Source organism: Atractosteus spatula, chromosome 9, assembly GCF_055471065.1.
Source record: "Atractosteus spatula isolate fAtrSpa1 chromosome 9, fAtrSpa1.hap1, whole genome shotgun sequence".
Taxonomy (NCBI): domain Eukaryota; kingdom Metazoa; phylum Chordata; class Actinopteri; order Semionotiformes; family Lepisosteidae; genus Atractosteus; species Atractosteus spatula.
In genome coordinates, this window is record NC_142714.1 from 37,754,163 (window position 1) to 37,774,365 (window position 20,203).

Here is a 20,203-nt window from a genome sequence, read left to right on the forward strand (position 1 = left end):
ATATTTAGGGTGGTAATTACCTAACAACACACTACACTTTTACAGGACTACACAGGGCACTAGAATTACTAGGACATTATTTACACAGGTAGGGTCAGCCGCTGGTCATCGTGCTGACCCTCAGACTCTCCCCGGCTACCACTCCCAGCATGCCCAGCGGTACTACGAGCGCCTAGGGGCGCTTCCTCCTCACCACCAGGCGAGGGCGTTACACTGCCCCCACCTGAAGCGTCTGGCGTCTCGCCGACGTCAAACACCCCCCTCAGGCTGTACTCGTATTCGGCCAACTGCTGCAGAACCCTGCGTGAGCGGCCCACGGACGCCCCACTATCGGCCGGCTCCAGCCCCGGCTGCTCCTCTAGAGCCTCCCCACACGGCTCCTCCTCCCGGGCCCGGTAGGGGGCCAGGCGGTCTCGGTGCAGGACCACCACTCTCCCCCGTGTTCGCAACCGGACACGGTAGCAGACCTCGCCCACCACCCCGAGTACCTCAGCGGGCCCCTCCCACGACGGCGCCAGCTTAGGGCTGAGGCCTTTGCGGCGGCGCGGGTTGTACACCCAAACCGAGTCCCCGGGCTGGAAGGCAGGCCCCCTGCAGCGCAGGTCGTAGTACCGCTTCTGCCGGACCCCCGCCTGTGTCAGGTGGGTCCGTGCAAAGCTGTGCACCCGCTGCATCCGCTGCCGCAGGTCCCACTCGTAGTCCGGTCCAGCCGGCGGTGCCGACCCGTCTCCGGGCGGCGGGCCGAAGACCAGGTCCACCGGTGTTCGCATTTCCCGGCCCAGCATGAGCGAGGCCGGGGTGCACCCGGTGGATTCCTGGACCGCGGTCCTGTACGCCCAGAGCGCAAGGGGGAGGTGGCGGTCCCAGTCCCGTTGGTGCCGGGACACCAGGGTGGCCAGCTGGATGGCGAGCGTCCGATTAAACCGCTCCACCAACCCGTCGCTCTGGGGATGCAGCGGTGTGGTCCGCGTCTTAGTGATCCCCAGGCGCTGGCACACTCTGGCGAAGACCTGGGACTCGAAGTTACGCCCCTGGTCACTGTGTAACTCCTCCGGCACCCCCAGCCTGGCAAACATCCCCTCCAGCAGTGCATCAGCCACCGTGGGGGCACTCTGGTCCGGGAGGGCGTAGGCCTCCGGCCACTTCGTAAAATAATCCATGGCCACCAAGACGTAGCGGTTCCCGGCCTCGGTGCGCGGAAACGGGCCCAAAACGTCCACCCCCACCCGCTCCATAGGAGCCCCCACCTGGTGTTGTTGGAGGGGGGCCCGGGAGCGCTCGGGGGGACCCTTCTGCGCCACGCACACCGCACACGTTCTGCAGTACCGCTCCACGTCCCGGTGGCAAAGACCCCAATAAAAATGGCCTCGGAGACGCTGCAGGGTTTTTTTACCGCCGAAGTGCCCCACGCCCAGCTGGCCGTGCACCGCTTGGAGCACCGCCCCGCGGAGCGACCGAGGCACCACCAGCTGCCACCGTACCTCGCCACTGGAGGGTACCCGCCACCCCCGGCGCAGCACCCCGTCCTTTACCTCCAAGGCCTCCCACAGGGCGCAGAGGGCCTTGACGGACTTTGGGTGCGGGGCGAGCTCCTCTCGCATAGGCCGCACTCCTGCTGCCCTCCAGCGGAGCACCGGCCCCACGTCAGGATCAGCTGCCTGACGCTGCGCCAGGTCTGGCAGGCTCACCCCCAGCGGCCCCTCCCGGGCCGTGGCCGCAGTGCTCACCCCCGCCACGGTGTGGACAGCCTCCTCACGCTGCTCCCGCCGGGCGCAGTGGTGGCAGTCCGCGGCCTCGCAGGGGCGCCGCGAGAGAGCATCAGCATTGAGATGGCGAGACCCCGCACGGTGCACGACAGTGAAGTCGTACTCCTGCAGGATCTCTATCCATCGCGCCATCTGCCCCTCCGGCTCCTTAAAGTGGAGCAGCCAGGTGAGGGACGCATGGTCGGTCCTCAGCCGGAACCGGGTCCCGAACAGGTACGGTCTGAAGTGGTGGACCAACGCCATCACCGCCAGCAGCTCGCGACGGGTCACGCAGTAGTTCCGCTCAGGCCTAGTCAAAGCCCGACTATAGTATGCCACTACGCGCTCCCCATCCGGCCCCTCCTGCGCCAACACCGCGCCCACCCCCGAGTCACTCGCGTCGGTATCGAGAACATACGGCAACCGCGGGTCGGGGTAGGCCAGCACGGGGGCCCCCACCAGAGCTTCACGCAACCGGCCGAAGGCAGTCTCACAGCCCGAGTCCCAGTCAAAACGGCGGCCCTTGTCGGTGAGGCGGTGCAGCGGGGCAGCGATGCTGGCAAAGTCCCGGACGAACCTCCGGTAGTACGAGGCCAACCCCAGAAAGCTGCGCAGCTCCGCGACGGTGCGTGGAGTCGGCCAGCCCCTCACTGCGGCGACCTTACCTGGGTCCGTAGCCACCCCTCGCGGTCCAACAACATGTCCCAGGAAGGTCACCTCCCGCCGCAGGAGCTCGCACTTGCGGGGGTTGAGCCTCAGGCCAGCACGGCGGATGCAGGCCAGCACCGCCTGGAGGTTTGTCAAGGCCTGGTCGAAGCCCCGGGCATGAACCAGCAGATCGTCCAGGTACAGCACACACTGGTTCCGCGGGACAGATGCCAGCACCCTCTCCATCAGCCTCTCGAACGTCGCCGGGGCATTGCACAGGCCAAAAGGCATGACAGTAAACTGCCAGAGGCCCTGGCCGATAGAAAAGGCCGTCTTCGGGCGAGCATCGGGAGCAAGCGGTACCTGCCAGTAGTCGCAGCGGAGGTCCAGAGAGCTGAACCAGGTCGACCCGGTGATGTAGTCTAGGGCGTCATCTATCCTCGGCAGGGGGTAGGAATCTTTCCGGGTGACCTCGTTCAGCTTGCGGTAGTTGACGCAGAACCTCCACGAGCCGTCTTTTTTTTTGACCAGTACAGCTGGCGCCGACCACGGGCTCGCGGAGGGCTCAATCACCCCCGCTGCGGCCATCTCCCGGATCTTTTCCTCGGCGGCGGTCCGCTTGGCGTGAATCATGCGTCCCGGTGGGATGCGGATTGGCCGAGCGTCGCCGGTGTTGATCTCGTGTTGGACCAGGGCAGTGCGGGTGCAGTCCTCATCTCTCGCCGCAAAGAGATCCTCGTTCTGGGCGAGTAGCTCCTGGAGCCGCTGCCGCTGGTCCTGATCAAGGCCCTCGCAGCTCCGCTGGTAGAGATCCTCAAAGGCGCGCCTCGCTTCCACGCAACGCTCGGCCCCCGCCTTGTCTGGCCCCCCGGCTGACTCGGGAGCAGGATCCGGCACGCTCGCTCCCCGGCTCACAGGCCTGGTCTGCCCCGGCAACTGCCGCCGCCGCCGCCACTTTTTCTCCCGGCTCCGGCAAGCCCGCGTCCCTCGGCCTTCCCCGGGCCTGCCCTCCACCAGGTGAAGTCGCTCCCCCTGCCACACCAACTCCTGCCGGCTCAAGTCCAAACTGGCCCCCACTCGCTGCAGTACGTCCAGCCCCAGAATGCAGTCCTCCTGGATGGGTGCGAGGAAGCAGGGGTGGCGCACCGTCGCTGCACCTAGACGGAACGCAAGCACCTGTTTCCCCCGGACTGCAGCGAGCTGTCCCGTCACGGTCCTTAGCCGCAGGCTGGAGGCCTCCCATCCTGGAGGGTTGGTGCCCTCGGTGTCGGGGAGGACGCCCGGCCGGAGTAGGGTTACCGATGAACCGGTGTCGAGTAGGGCCAGGCAGGGTTGGTCCTCGATTTTGCAGTGGAGGTACAGGCCCCGGCTACAGCCGACTCGCCCCACGGTGGCGTGAGGGGCGCCGGTCTTAACAGCGCTCTCCAGAGCGGGGGTTGAGGTGTTCGAGGGGCGGCCTTCCCCACGCTGAGCCGCCCCGTTCCCGTTTCCCGACGCCGATCGAGGAGTGCGAGGTTCGGGTGCCCGGCAGAACCGGGCTCAGTGTCCCCTCTTCCCGCAGCGGTTGCAAATCAGCGTGCGGGGCTGTTCCGTGGGGGTCGCTGCCCGGGCTGGCTCCTCTTCCCCCTCGCTGGATCCCTCCGTCGCCGTCTCGGTCAGCCGGCAGGGCGCACTGCATCTGCTGGCGCTTCCAGCCACCCCGAACACGGCCTCAGCCCGTGTAGCAAGGGCCAAGGCCTGCTCCAGCGATGTTGGCGCGGCCAGCTGCATGTGGCGCCGCAGCTCCTCGGGTGAGAGGGCCTTGAGAAAAGCCTGGAAAGCCATCTCCCGCTGCGCCTCCCGGGGGAAAGTTGGGTATCCTCGGCGGGCGAGGAACGCGACATCAGCGGCAACCGGGCCCAGTCGCTCTCCTGGTTGGCGCCGCCGCAGGGCCAGCCTCTCCCGCATCAAGTCCGGCGCCTCCTCCACACCGAAGCGCAGCTGGAGAGCCGCTGCCAGCGCCGTGTATTCGCCTCTGTCCTCCTCCGGGACGTCCAGGAGCACCTGGCAGGCCGCTCCTTCCAGCGCCGCCGCCAGGTGGCCGACCATCTCCGCCCGGCTCCAGCCATTCGTCCAGGCCGCGAACTGGAACTGCGCCTCGTAGATTTCCCACGGCGCTTCCCCATTGTAGCGACCTGGTCTCACCCACGCCGATGGGTGTGGGAATCGCTGATCGGCTCCGGCAGGGAGAGTATCCTCTATCTGGGGTGCTCGCTGACCAGGAGTAGCGGCCGGTCGCCCCAATTCTACCGGCGGGACCACTATTGAATAGCCCTGGTAAGGGCTGTGGCCACCTATCGCACCCAGGAGTTGCTCAGGCTCCCTATGTGCGCTGCCGATGGGTTCTGTTTCTTCCAGCGTCAGCCGGCGCTTAATAGAATCGGGTACTGTCTGCCACAAGTTGTCCATTCTGCCTGCTTCTGACACCAATGTAGCGTTTGCAGATTCTTTTCAGAACAAGGACGAGTGGAGACGCAATTAACAAACAAGCATTAGCTTTATTCGTTTTCAACCACACAAAACCAAACACAGGATCTACACACACATGAGGAGACTGACGGAACACGTACACATATTTAGGGTGGTAATTACCTAACAACACACTACACTTTTACAGGACTACACAGGGCACTAGAATTACTAGGACATTATTTACACAGGTAGGGTCAGCCGCTGGTCATCGTGCTGACCCTCAGACTCTCCCCGGCTACCACTCCCAGCATGCCCAGCGGTACTACGAGCGCCTAGGGGCGCTTCCTCCTCACCACCAGGCGAGGGCGTTACAATATGTTATGATGAAGTACATGCCAAAGGAGGCCTCATAAACTGGGGAGGGTGCCACTGGGAATCTGGCCAACAGAACATAGCACTGGAAACCTGAGAAGTTCCTAAGTGTTGGGTATTCCCTTGTCTCCCTTGTTTCTGATACACCAAAACTGCAAAGAGAGCTAGGTTGTCACAACTAACGTGGCCTGGCCAATTGCTCGATTATAACTCCTGCCTGTGGGGACTAATGTGAATTTGTTTTATCATTCATAACTGACCATGTTAGTTACTTTAACTTTTGTATAACCACTAAATCACCTCATTAGTGAGAAATCTGAGTGGGCACAGGCAATGAGATGATATACTCTTACAAATCTCAAGCTTGGTATAACTCAGGAAAAATAAAAACACACAGAAAGGAACTGCTATGCCCCACCTATCAAGAGAACAAAGCCTTTGTGTCATTATTGGAGCAACACCTTGTAGACTCCAGGTAGACTCGCCAGCAGTGGTGCAAAATCCTCTTAAGTGATAAATCAAGGTGTTGCGTAGACAACTTTACCAGAAAACCATGAGTGTGGATCAGAATGATACTGTAATAATTAAGAACAACAGGCCAATTGATGGGGAGGTCCAAGTGTGTTGATCTGGACAGGTACAGTATGTCTTCGCTACAGAACTCTACTTTTAGTGACTGATGGTTACCTGACTGCATGACACTACATTAGTCACACACTCGCTGCTCTTCCTATGGGCTCATCCTGATGTGACACAATTCCAGCAATACAACACATGTTGCGTACTGCATTTAGCAACACCTTTCTTTTGAGATGGAAATGTGACAGTTGTGCCATGGATGCCCTACTGACAACACTAGAGCCCCGATGAACAATTCTGGAATCAGGTAGGATGATGTTTGGCATCTAGGTTTCAGAGACAAGTGAACAGGTACACACTTGTCAGGAATCTATGAGAAGAAGGGGACAAATATCACAGATGTACAACATGAATTGCTTTGAATAGTGGCCACACACACTACTATGACTCTATGTCTTCACAGTAGTGTTAATGAACCTTACCGCTGACAAATGTTAATCAGTATTGTTTTTTTTAATCAAAATAAAGTTTATTTCACAAAAAACATTTCACAATAAGTATACACTCTAACAAATGATCAAACTCACATCAAATAAAAACTTTCTAAATCAGTTGATTGTCCTTTATCAATCAACTGATGATGGGGCCGGATTTGCACAATGGAGTCCCTCCACTTACTTTTGTCCATGCCATTTCCCTGTCCTGGATCTGAAACTAGTCATCCAGTCCTCCACAGGAGCTCAAGAAAGAGGGATTTCTGCTTTAGTCCCTGTACAGGGCCCAAAGTCCCTTCCAGCACTCCCTCGCCATTGAGAAGCCCCATGTTAATCAGTATTTTATTTTTTGCCCAATGAAAGAGTCCCTCCAGGCCCTACCACTTGCTTTTGTCCATGCCATTTACCTGTCCTGGCTCTGAAACTGCAGAGCAGGAGCTCAGGGAACAGGGATTTCTGCCTCAGTCCCTGTACAGGACCCAAAGCCCTTTCCAACGTTCCTTCTCTGCTCAGAAGCCCCATTTAGCGAAGTCATGCTTCACCCTCCCTCTGAGGTCCACGATGATCCTCTCCTCCAGCTCCTTCGCTCCCCACTCTGTGTTGTGCTGGATGAGAGTGTTACTCGCTTTCCACAGTCCTTATTTGGTTACCAGGTACTATGTCCCCTTGTCCAATCCAGTTGGTGCCAGCCCCAGCAGGATGCACTGGTAATTGAGCACCACTCTCAGCAGTTGAAAGGTTTTGTCCATTCTGCCCCACACTGCTTTGGCAAAAGGGCAGGTCCAGAACACGTGGTCCTGCATCTCTTCTAAGAAACACGTGTCCTGGGGGCAGTGCGGATTCCTGGTGAGCAAGTGTCTGTAAAGAACCTCTCTGGTTGTGAGCCTCTGGTGCACTGCCATCCAATTGAGGTCCTTCAGCTTGTTATCAAATTCCTTTGGCTGTGTCCTTTCCCAGACTTGTCTGGGAACCTGCAGCCTTTCGTCGGCGACCAGTTGCCCCCTCACCTCCTTGTACTGGGCTCTGTGGTTGGTGCAGAGCTCTGGCTGTTTCATGGGCTTGTACCTCCTGCTCCACTTGACAGCGTGGGTGTAGGTCTCTGATCGCCTTTCTGCTTTGGGCCCAGTGTTTGTGCACTGGACCAGAAGCCTCATCTGGAAGCAGAACCACAGCCTCACAAAGTACTGGTACTTGTGGCTGATGGGCTCTCGCAGCGCCCTACAGAGATTGCAGAAGAAGATGCAGTCAAGTTTCAGGGGGAACTGCAGCACATCTCTCCCCCCTTCCTCGACTGGCTGGCATAACTGGTTCCTTGTGATGTATTCGTACCTGCCGCCCCAGACAAATTTGAAGACCAACCCTTGCAGCACTCATCTGAGTCTGGCCGGCAAGCGGGTACACCACAGCCAGGTAAACCAAAGCTGGCAGGATGTCTGCTTTTAACACCATCACTTTCCCTGTGACCGCATTTTCCACAGACCCAGCTTTGCGTTCACCTTGGCAATCCGCTCAGTCCAGTTGATGGTCTCATGGTCCTGGCTCTGGAACAAAACCCCCAATATATTGCGGGGCTCAGTGCAAAGCTCGAGACCTTCCGGCGCAATCGTCCTTTCCATCCAGGGTCCGAAGAACTTCAGTTTGCTCTTTTAGCGGTTGTGCTTTGATCCAGAGGCTGTGGAGTATTGCTCCATGACCTACAGGGCTCTCTTCAACCCCCTGTCCGAGCTCAGGAACACCGTTGAGTCGTCTGCGTACTGGGAGATCTTGAGGGTTTCCCCCATGCCTCCTGGTCCATTCCATGGAAAACGTCAGCTTGTCACTTTCATCCCTTAGGTGTACTTGTTATCTGCCACTATCTTGGGAAGGCTCTTCTCTTCCTCCTCCATCTGAGACACTTCCTTTGCCTCCCCTGGCCATTCCTGGTCCTTGGAGGAAGGTGCTTCTGTCAGATGTCAGGAAAGCCTCCATATATCCCTTTGATTGACTCTCCCGGAGGCAGTAGATTTCCCCCATCGCAAGTCTAAGCAGTCCTTGTAGGAGAGTCACTGTAAAATGGTGATGTTTTGGCATTTCCTCCCCCGGTGTCATGACAATAACCTGGACTTGAACGTAAATAAAACGAAAGAGCTAATAGTGGACTTTCGGAGACACAGGCTACACACTCACAGCCCACTCAGTATTGATGGAACGGAAGTGGAAACAGTCACCAGCTTTAGGTTTTTGGGAATTCACATCTCTAAAGATCTAACCTGGACTGTGAACACTGACTTTATCATGAAGAAGGCTCAGCAGCGCCTTTATTTCCTGAGGTGCCTCAAGCGATGGGGGATGCCAGTACCTGTGTGGGTGAACTTCTATCGCTGCACCATCGAGAGCATCCTCACCAACGGGATCACCATGTGGTACGGCAGCACCTCTTCTCGAGAGAGAAAGGCACTGCAGAGAATGGTCAATATGGCCCAGAAGATCATTGGCTGTGGTCTCACCGAGATTAAACAGCTCCATGAGGACCGCTGCCGTGGTAGAATTCTGGCCATCACAGAGGACAGTCACCACCCCGGGCATGAGCTCTTCACCCCACTGCCCTCAGGCAAGAGATACAAGAGCATACGGACACTTACCACCAGATTCCTCAATAGCTTCTATCCACAAGCAGTGAGATTGGCGAACACATTTAGCCATCCCCCTCGGACCACACCTACACCATCTACCTCATTATAATTTCTTATTTATTGCACATCTCCAGTCATTGTTTACACGTCTGTATTGTTTACATTCAAACTGTCTACATGTTTACTTGTACATTGTCTACTGTTTGTTTGTATACTGTCTTGATGCACTGTTTGCACTTTGCGTTTTTACACTTGTTTTACAATCGAGAGACTTTCTGTAAGTAAGAATTCGATTGTACCAGTACATGTACCGGTTACATATGGCAGTAAAGTTCAAAGTTCAAGTTCAAAGTTCAAGTCTTCTTCCAGTGGAATCGAATGGTTTCTTGTGCAATTCCTGATGAATACACATGCACGAGGCTCTAAAGATAGGGAAAAAAACCCTGGCCTTGATCCGCTTGGGGTTATCCCAAACCGGGCTCAGGCACAGTGAGAAGTGCACAGAGAGAGCCTTTGGCGGTCTCGAGGAGGGAGATGAGTGCTGCCGGCAGCCACACACACGGGCCCAGCCACGAGGCAGGAGAGGCAGAGAAAAGAGGGAGTGGATATGGCTTCTGAGCCTCACGGAGATACCAAGTGCTGTGGGCAGGCCTTGAGCACCCACTCCCAGCCTAGAGGCCAAGGAGGCAGAGAGAGAAAGGAGAGGAAAGGAAAGCACTGGTTCCCACCTAGCTCAGTTGCTGCTTGGCCTTCACCCAATGGGCTCAATCCAAATCAATACCAGCTTAAGCACTCTTCAGGAAGCTTCGATCGCCTTCTAGACCTTTGGAAAATCAATGCTGCAGTTAAGCCATACACACTTGATATAAGCCAAAGGCATTACTGTTTCACAGTGCTGGGATCCTGGGTTCAATTCCTGGTGTGCTATTTGCAGAGTTAGTATGTTCTCCCTATGTTTGTGTGGGTTTCCACCCCCAGTCTAAAAACATACTGTTAGGTTAGTTGGCTTCTGGGAAAATTCTTAGGTGTGAGTGTCATGTCACCTAAGAGACAGTGTCTTAGGTGTCCTGTCCAGGGTGTATCCTGTCTTATGCCTGTTGCATGCTGGGATAGGCTCTGACTCCTCCACAGCCCTGTACTGGATAAAGCATTTTAAATTATGGATGTATGGAAATTTGGTGTTCAATATAATGTCACTAAGCTTTCTACAGAAAATATTTTTTTTCTTGTGAATTCGATGCAGTATTTACATGAGTCTTTTGATTATCCGGATACTGTATATGCATAAATAAAAAAAAACTGTTCATATACACAGACCTCTATAGAATTATTTAAATATTAATTATTAAATACAGATACACTCACGAAGGGAAGAGACTGTCTCCCAGCCTCAGTCCCACTATATACAGTCCCGTACTCCCGTCCCCAGGCGCTGTTCTCAGCCCGCCTTGCGTGCGCATGGCTAAAGCCACAATAGTTTACAATATCTGCTCCTATTTCAACACTGCTTTCTCTAAGCCCTTTTAATTCAATGAAAAAAAGCTGTCCTCAAGATCGCGGTCATAATTCAACCAGCATTGCATTCTAGTTAGGACTATAAACATCAGCGCTCACTTTTTCTAAAAAACACGTGAGAAAGCTGATACTGAATCTGTCAGGTATTGGTGTTTAAATTTATAAAGACGAAACTGCTTTCTAATTGCGAGTCACTAGACTGAAATACTACACTATCCACTTTATCGGATATGATATATATATACGCTTATAGCTATTCTTCAAAAACGGGAATATCCAGTACATAATTTGAATAATTTTTAGATTTATGTGAACCGTGCATTTCAATCATTCTTACGAGGCCACCTGCTGACCATTTTCATGTTTGCAATGGACTTCTCTATCCAAACAGGAAGTCCAGCTGCAGAGGAAATTGGTATCAGTCAAAATGGCGTCTCCCAAGAGTGCGCCTAAAGATGCTCAGGTACGAATATTACTAAATAAACTCGTTAAGATTAACTTAAGACATTATCTAGTGATCAGATAAAAGGTCGATTAAACTTGCAGCATGGCTTTCCGTGGATAGAAACATTTAATTATATATCGTGCAAATGTGGTTTTGCGCACATGCTGGTCTAGGAGGGCTAGATAGAGAGCTGTAAAGACAATTATTCAGCGTGCATGGCTGCTAGTCAAAGAAACATTTTAAGATGTTAGCTAAATGAGGATACTATTTCGCATCCCGATCTTTGTTAGTAATGCGAGTTGGGCATTAGCCCTCTCAGGATTGGATCGCACAATGAACCAGTGCGGCTGCACAGCAACTGTTTGTTTTGCTTTCATGGTACATGTTATTTCCATTCCGTATGAGTTAACAACCAATTAAGGTAATGTTTTTAATAAACTCTGAACTGTAAATAAAGGTCATAGCTTGTTGGGGGTGTTTGTAAAGCTCTTTTGATGTTAGTACGTAAGTTATATGTAATACATATATAAAATCTTACGTATTTTGCCGCGCTTAAATTTTTTTGTATTTGAGAAGAATAAGCTGGTAAATGGTAAATACGAAACCTTTAAAATTAGTTTTTAAAATTGCAAATTTTCATTGCAATCTACGTGCATTAAGGTTGATATAAGTCAATATGTAGTCTAGCGTTAATGTTTAGGTCCGTTATCGTCTTCTTTATTGAAGTGAATGTATATAGTCAAGCTGTCTTTGGAAATACTTCTTTTGTTTAAAGGTAATGGCTCAGATTCTAAAAGACATGGGCATCACAGAGTATGAACCGAGGGTGATCAATCAGATGCTTGAGTTCACTTACAGTAAGTACCATGTGTATACAATTTCTCTTCAAATCCCCGTGTTTCTGCCCTGTAATTGATTTCCTTAGTGTTTAAATTTTACTTCTAAACGATAACGTTTTAAATGTCTCCATTTATGTGACTGTTTTGGTCATTTCTGTATGTCCTTTATGAATGTGTGAATTGAACATTAATACAGCAAAATTGTGATGCCATCATGTTTAAAATTAAAAAACCCTATTAAAAATGAAACACTGAACGAGGGACTTGGAAATCTGCTTTATTTGAATTTAGTTTTGAAACCCGTTCACTGGGTGTGACTCAAAGAAGTTTGGAGATATTTACGTCACAAAGGTGCTGTGGTTGCTGGTCTTTTAACATTTGTATTTTTGTTTTGTAGGATATGTAACAACCATCATAGAAGATGCTAAAATCTATGCAACTCATGCAAAAAAGTCCAATGTAGATGCTGATGATGTGAGGTTAGCCATTCAGTGTCGCATGGACCAATCTTTCACCTCTCCACCCCCAAGAGATGTGAGTTGCTTTCATTGGCCTTGCTTGTATGTAGATGAAGCACAGAAAGGTCTTCTCAAGACCTCTTGTCTCACTGATAAGGAGAGAGGATTTAATGTTGAGCTTTAAAGGATGAAGTGACAGTACTGATGCATTCAGTAAATCCCTGTGGGAAATGTGTTTTTCTGTGCAGCTTAGCTGCATTGGCTGTTCATTTTTAATCAATATTGTCTAGTATGAATTATTGTCTGAGTGCACTTTTAATAAATAACTGGCACATCTAAAAATACTTGTTTTGAATTTTTGATAGACTCCTCTTAAGCAGTGGTGTCTTGGAATGTGAGATGCTTTCTGGCACGTAACTAGTGTGTTTTGTGCTCCACTAGACTGAAGTAGTTGATGCTTTAATGAGTTTTGGACTTTTCAAAAGTATTACAGGGATTGCTGAATAGACTCCTGAATTTATGCATTTGCTTCCAGTAGTGAAAAGAGAAAGTGACATATTTGGTCTTCATTGCTTTGTTTCTATTCCAGAAAATTCCAGGCAAATCTTGTTCTATTCTATTAAATCATAATACCATATGCAAATGAATAGAAAGACTTATGTGGTCTTCATAAATCCTTGAAATATTAAATGGTTATGATTTTAGTGTGTTAGGAAGTATTAATATTGTTGTTTGATTGAGCAGATGGAAGTTTTGGCACGTAAACAGACAGCCCTTATTAAGTAAAAAGAAAGGAAAGCATGCCAGAAGCAAGCAATAGGCTCTCATTAAGCAGGATGTAGTCCAGATAATGACAGAACATCTTTCAAACTCATGTGCTGCAGTTCCTGCTTGAGGTGGCCAGACAGAAAAATCAGACGCCTCTGCCTTTGATCAAACCGTATACAGGGCCTCGCCTTCCTCCAGACAGATACTGCCTAACCGCTCCCAACTACAGGCTGAAGTCCCTGCAGAAAAAGGTATGGTAGAGAGTATTGTAACAGTTACCATTTTCTTGTTCTTCCTCCTCAGATACTACAGGGTAGAAATTATGCAGTATTTGTTAACATTGTTTTGTTTTGTGTATAATCAAACATGTTTATGGTTATTATGCCATAATTATGTTTTGAAGTGCCACTGGGGGGGGGGCTTATGGTAAAAGTATTAGGCATAAGTGACCTGTTGTTCATGAGCATCATTTTACCCATTTAATCTTTATGTAGACAAAGCTTTCTCTAGAACTGGCAGTAACAGTTTTGGTGTTGGTCCAAATCTCTTAATTGGGTTACTGTTACTCCATAATATGTTCCCTGAAATGGAAGACAAATAAAATCTGATAAAAGTTTCTTCTGCTGTCATATTCTGCCCAGTGCACAACACAGAGTCAGGTCAGGTGAGTCTTGTTGTGTGACCTGATGCTCGTATTCAACAGGATTACAAATAAAACAAACTTTGTTTTATTGGATTAGTTATGTAATTCCTGCATTTTCAGGATTCACTTGGCACCTCAATAATGTCAACTCTATAACGATATATCGAATACTGACCAGAATGCAGTGTTACACATTTTCACAAAGTGGAGGTCAAATGTCAATAAAATCTGCTTACTTATGCGTTTTACATTTCATGGAAATACAATATGACCCCATTAAAAGCTTTAAAATGTCATCTGAACCATGGTTCTGCATCAGTTATGGTGGATGTTATGACCACATAAAAGTTAGATTGGGTATAAAATGGGTCAGCCTTCAGCTCATGAACAATAAGTGACTCATACCTAATATTCCACTGTAACAATTTGTCACAGTGGCAGACATACCTGAGCTAGTCTGACAAGTCTGAGCTAAATCAAAGCTGTTTGGGGATTTTGTTGATCGACTTTATAACATGAACAATATGACTGTTTTATTATGTGCTTCCTGTTTTTTTTTGCTGGTTACAGAAATGGTCTAAAGACAGTCTGATTTTGACTAGTTCAGATAGATAGCAGCTGCTAGAGCTGTCAGCATGCATAGGCTGTAAAGGAACAAGTAAAAGGTTTATTCCATGTGGAAAAGAGAAGAAAGAAGGCTCCACAGCTGAAACATTGTTTCCCTTCTCCTCTTTTTAGCATAAATTAAATCTTTTTCTTGTTTCTGTGATTTTGAATGTAGGTGAACACATCTACAAGAAACATTTTTCAGTTTACATACATAACACTCTGAAGTCGAAGTGTCACAAAAATTTTCAAATGCCAAAATTCTTTGTTTCCGTTTATTGAAAAGTAATAACTTTTATGTCCATGTTACAGAAGGTTGGTGGTAAATGTGGTCCATTAAATTTTCACACTGGTTTCATGAATCATTTTAATACACTTTGGGCAGCATCAGGGAGAAAAACATAATTGGCTTTCACTTGGTACAAGCATAGTGACAAGTCTTGCTTCACAGGTGTCGTCATCAGCAGGAAGAATAACAGTGCCACGACTGAGTGTGGGAAATGTGTCCAGTCGGCCGAGCACTCCGACACTCGGTAGGTTTGTCATTTAAGCAGAAAAAAATGGTTTTAAAAACAGTAAACAAGGCAGATAGATGTTTTTAGGAGCAAAACCTTTCTTTTGGATTTGTCACATACTGTGGCCTGTTCTAATTTTGAGCTCTACAATACAATAGGTTTTAAACCTATGTTTCTCATAGTAGAGGAAACATCATGTTTCATTGTATATTGGGTACATTTTTCATTGTGTGTGCTAGGCTTCATATAAATTTGTATAAATCGCCATTTTGTGAGGAATGTTTAACAAGTCTAAATCAAATTATCAGATGCCTCTGCCTTTGATCAAAATCAAAGGCAGACGTCCAGGGCAGATGTCTCCACCTTCAGTCCTGAAGACCCCCAATCCAGTTGTTCTTATAGGTCACGCTTTTCTAAATCTTTTTTGTAAAGAATAAGAACAATATAAGCTGCTGATGAATCAAGGAAGTAATCTGTTCAATTAAGAGAAGTCTGATTCTTGAAGGGGGGGGGGGGGTAAATTTGGTTACATAATTGAACAAATCACTTGCTTGATGAATCACAATTAAGTCTTTAAAAAGTCTTTAGAAGTTGGTGACTTATAAAACCCAATGAATTGGAGCTCTCTATGACCAGAGGAGAATGAACTTTTATTTGGAATGAAACCAGAAGGATCAAATGTTTGATCAGAGTCAATGAAGATGTAATGTCCAGGTGATAATTTAAGAGTTCACTGCTTTCACGGTACTACTCCTTTTTCCTCAGGTACCCCTTCTGCACAGACTGTAGCAGTTACTTCCAAAGTTGGGACACCTGTGTCACTGACAGGGCAGCGCTTCACTGTTCAGATACCCTCATCACAGTCTTCAACTGGAAAGTCAGGTAAAACTCGCACGGCACAGAAATGGAGGAGCTCAACTTGCATTGAGTGACTCCCCATTTTCTCAAATCTCCACTTACTTCATGTGATCCCAGAGTTAACCAGCCACTGTTCGAAAGACTGGTCAGGAAGGATTACCTCTGTTCTACAGTAATCGGACTGTTGATCATATTTTTACAATTGAGTATATTTTGCCTCATCTGACACCTACTGTTTTCTGAATTAATCAAGAACAGAAAATAATTTGTACACTTTCATTTCTCTGGAGGAGTCTCTGTAATCCACTTGAAAAAATGGGAAAAGGAGAATACCACCTTTTCTTCAGGAAAAAGTTTGATTTAATTTACCCAAACCTTTTAAATTCTGATGCAGGTGTAGGTATCCTCTCACAAGGCACCAATAAATGTAGGGGTTTGTCCATTTACTGGGACAATTATTAATTGTAGCAGTAAGTCACAAAATGATTCTTTGATGGCTATTAGAATCAACCTTGTGGGATAACTCAAACAATGCACACACACGGATACTAATACACGAGAATACGTTTATTAATACATAAAATGTGCATATAAACATAACAGATCTTATCGTGAGGGTTAGCAGAATACAAAGGCATATATTTAGTCACGAAGAGTTACAAATACCAAGAGGGACATACATTCAGTATATCATTCATTTAGACCGTTTCGTAAATGAACTTGGATTACAATTTCTACACTAGAAACTCAAAAGCAAGTACATCGCTCATAGGAATTAAATTGATATCAACTCAGGTTAAGGTAACAATTGAATTCTCGAGCTGTAATGCAGAATGTTGAATACTTATCCAATCTGTGGGGATTCAGATCTCCTGCGGACAAAGAAACAGTGGCAGGCTTGTTGCTGTGTCATTTCAGCGCTCTCTGGCTCGGTGCCAGGCAGTGCTGTTGCAGCTTGCGACGTGGTGGGAGAGATTCCTGCTGCGATGCACTGCTGATGCTCTCTGAAGACCGGCTAGTTAGTGTTGGCTGAAACTAGCAGAGGTTGTGCACAGGAGAAAAGTGACTGCGGGTCCAAGCAGGTCACACTCTTTAGGCAGGAAGAAGACCGGTTTGTTCCTGATGTAGCGCTAGTTATGAATACTTAGATTCAGCTTGTGTTCACGAGGCTTGTTGCTGGCTAACCTCGGGTGGATCCTCTTGTTACGCGCTGGTGACCTCCGTTCTCGACTCTTAGAACAAAGGAAAGTCCTGCACTCGGACACACTGGCCGTTACGTGGTGGTCTGAGCTGAGTCTGAGAATTTCCAGGAGGAGCTCTGAGTCTGAGAAAGTCCAGGAGGAGCTGAGTCGAGAATGTCCAGGAGGCGCGCTGAGAAAGCCCTGCGCTGCCTGTTTTACCTGGAGGAACCACGGTCATTCATTGGTTGAAAGTTCCGTGGGCATTTGAGACCCACGTGGGGTTAACCTGCCCTACTAGTTCCTGATTGGCTGATGATGAGTAACAATGCACTCTGACCTTGGGTTGTAAACCACTTGGGATCAGACTTTCCTTGGAATCTTCCAGGCTTTAAGGCGCCATTTGTTAGGGTGGTTGATGTGTCTCAGCCTTGGGAGTTGTTCCTTATCAGGACACTCTATCAGCTAGAAAAACACCTTAATTGTGAACCAAATGGAATAACCTCTCTGTATCAAGCACCACTGAGATGAAGGAGACGGGGACTGGCAAGGGAGCAGCAAACTTAATACCTGTATTTTAATAAGCCTTTCCACTACACAGGTATAAAGGTCATTGATAAACTGAAGCTGATAACTTTTTGGGTCAAAAGATATGCAAAAGTGTATTTTGAAAAAAGAAATTGCCACTTTCTGACTCTTGGGGAAATAAGCCTTACATTGATATTTAAGAAAACACCCTGATGTCTCACGCTTTTTATTTTATTTTTTTACAGCTACACCTTCTACACCTACAGTTCAAAACGTCCTGATTAATCCCTCACTGATTGGATCCAAAAACATTCTCATCACAACAAACATGGTTTCGTCACAAAATTCCGCCAGTGACTCCAACCCACTGAAAAGAAAACATGAAGAGGATGATGATTATGATGCTTTGTGACCCATGAAAAACATTCTGTCAGTGGCTGGACAGTGAGCCTTTGTAAATGTGCTTGCTTGTGTTCATTTTCATTATAGAAACTTTAACAAATATTGTTAATTGTTGCCTAGTTTGTATTAAAAGTAGTGTAAATGAGGGCTTTTTAATTATTAGCTACAATACTGTAAAATAATTGATGCGTTTATTTTCCTGCTTTGGAGATTTTGTTCATCATGTCCGCTAAGCAAAATCATGCTTAGCAAAGTATCCAGGCAGAAAATAATAAGGGTTTGTATAAGGTATTAAAAAGTAGTACAATAGCATTATAAAGTACTTTATAGTAAATCACAATGTTTTTTTTTTAACTACGACATCACTGCAGATTCAAAACAGGCTTTGAATTCAGAAGATTGCGTGTTTCTTTTACAAATACCTTAATCCTCATTTCCGATATGACTTGACTGGCTAACACATTTCCATTAACTGGTATAGATTGGCTTATTGGGACACAGTGGTATATTTTATTAAGTCAGTTTGTTGGTAAAGAAGCTATAACAGAATATAGGAAAAACCCAGGACAATATTTTTATCGTAACTCATAATTTTTTTCTTTTTACAAGAAAATGAATTGGAGGTTATGATTGGGCAGTGATTGTATTCTGTGAGCTCCTACCGATCAAGTGACAGTGGAAACCGATTAATATCGTAACCTGTTTTACAGCTCTTGTTGAGCCACACTGCATCTCAGTTTCATTAACTTTTGTTAGCAAACAAGAGCAGTAATATTTACTTAAGATCCCCCAAAGTAGCTTTCTTATGAAAGCAACTTACCTTTTAGTAGTGGTTTGTGAAATTATTTTTGTATTGAGCCTTTAAAGGTTTGTATCTGAAGCAAAATTCAAAATTTTGCATTTTTCTGTTTAGAATAAACTGTAATGCTATACTATTTTGTGGGCTAATACTATTTTTGGCATGGAAGCTTGTATTCAATCAATTCAAAAAGGAGCACCTGGTGTTTCCACCCTTGTGGGTTTTCATCCACTTCACAGCTGACATGCTAATTAAAAATGTTTTATTGTTCATTTAATTTTGCATTTGATTTAGTTGACTGAAATTGTTAAATGCCAACTGAATGAATGGTGTAGGGATGGCAGTGGATGTCTTCACAGATGTTAATTTTTAAATTAATTTCCATTGAAGGGCGTTGTGAAGTAGTTATTTATGGAGTGAAAATATTTTGGTTGTGTCTTTAAGGGTTGTCATTCTGTACATATAATGTTTGAAAGACTCATGGGAACTGCTGTTGTAACCTTCTGATTTATGCCGCCTTTGGCAATGTTGCCGAGATCTCCAGTCAAAGTAAAGAAAGGGAACGTATTTTATTCAGCAGACCATTCTTCCAAAACAGTCGTGTCAAATGGGCCAGAAATTGACACTCTGTCACAGTGTGGAAATCCAAGAATCAATTACAAAGGCTTTTCCTCAGGTGTAAGAGAGCGTGAAGTATTCTCAGTTAAGAACAGGCTTTGGACAAATGTGCCGTTAGACCTCCAGGATTTAATGTTGTTTAATGTTGTACTTCCTCATCCTGTTGTTGAAGAAATATATTACATTTTTGTGCAGTTTTGGTTGCTTAAAAGAAGAGGGGTGGAGATTTAGATTGTCTGGATATAAGTGGTGGCAATATTGTATGAACAAAATAGAAAAGCAATAGTGGTATTGGTCAGGCAGCAGGTATCAACAGAGGTATGCCGTGTTTTAACCAATTTGAAAAGAAGCAGGATCCTGTGTTTTGTGCAATGTATGCAATTAACTTTCTGATCATGTGTTTTGAGTCATTGATCTTTATTTCAATACTGGAGAAACTACCCACCCCATAGTGTTTTAATTTGATGGATTATTTGCTCACTGGGAAGTTGTAGGTAATTATACATTTGGAGAATAGTGCTTGGAGAATGGATTAGCATTATGAACTCAAAGTCCATAAAACTGAATTTAGAATCAAAGTCATATGTGAAAACCGAAATAAGACTTTCAAATAAATCATAAGAGATCAGAATAGAGCTCTTGTAACAGTTACTGTGGTGGGTACACAAACGTTATTAGAAAAGTGTGGATTTGAAGGACAGGGTAGTGAGGAAGACGGTGAAACTCTTGTATAAACTGTTTAATTTCAAGAAAAATACATAAAGCTACTTTAGGCATATTTTGTATTGTATTAGGTACATACAGACATTATAGATTTTTTGTCATGTGCTGGAGTCACCTGAAAATGTCTTGCCTAAAGATTCTTGGTCCTTTATAGTAGCTTTTCCAGATGTATGCTACTGAAGGTCCTTGGCCGTTTTCTTCCTAATAGTTCCTCCAAACACCACAAGATGTCGCTGTCGTGTCAAAACTTTTTTCTGCTTTTATTTCATTATCGTTGGCCTTTTTAGCATAAACGAGGTATATTGCAAATAAGACGGAGTTCATTATATATTCAAAAAATAGGAATGAAAAAAAATGGGATATTTTGAACCGGCCACTATAATCTGTAGTAGTTAGATTTAAAATGT

At 47.1% G+C, this 20,203-nt stretch overlaps 1 protein-coding gene across 1 annotated transcript; it reads left to right on the top strand.

Annotated features, from left to right (window-relative positions):
• Positions 1-10,823: 10,823 nt before the first annotated feature.
• taf9 (TAF9 RNA polymerase II, TATA box binding protein (TBP)-associated factor) lies at positions 10,824-18,591 on the top strand. The gene is made up of 7 exons (XM_088925315.1): positions 10,824-10,879; positions 11,637-11,718; positions 12,098-12,234; positions 13,043-13,177; positions 14,627-14,708; positions 15,456-15,572; positions 17,500-18,591. The coding sequence occupies exons 1-7, from the start codon at positions 10,844-10,846 to the stop codon at positions 17,664-17,666; spliced, it is 756 nt and encodes a 251-aa protein (XP_088781441.1). The 5' UTR covers positions 10,824-10,843; the 3' UTR covers positions 17,667-18,591.
• The last annotated feature ends 1,612 nt before the right edge of the window (positions 18,592-20,203 follow it).

What these genes read in the sequence shown, in the direction of transcription:
- taf9 (XM_088925315.1), top strand. Translation starts at nt 10,844, where the DNA reads ATGGCGTCTCCCAAGAGTGCGCCTAAAGATGCTCAG. An exon ending in CCTCTCCACCCCCAAGAGAT is followed by an intron (nt 12,235 to 13,042) that starts GTGAGTTGCTTT and finishes CATGTGCTGCAG; the next exon opens with TTCCTGCTTGAGGTGGCCAG. An exon ending in GCCGAGCACTCCGACACTCG is followed by an intron (nt 14,709 to 15,455) that starts GTAGGTTTGTCA and finishes CTTTTTCCTCAG; the next exon opens with GTACCCCTTCTGCACAGACT.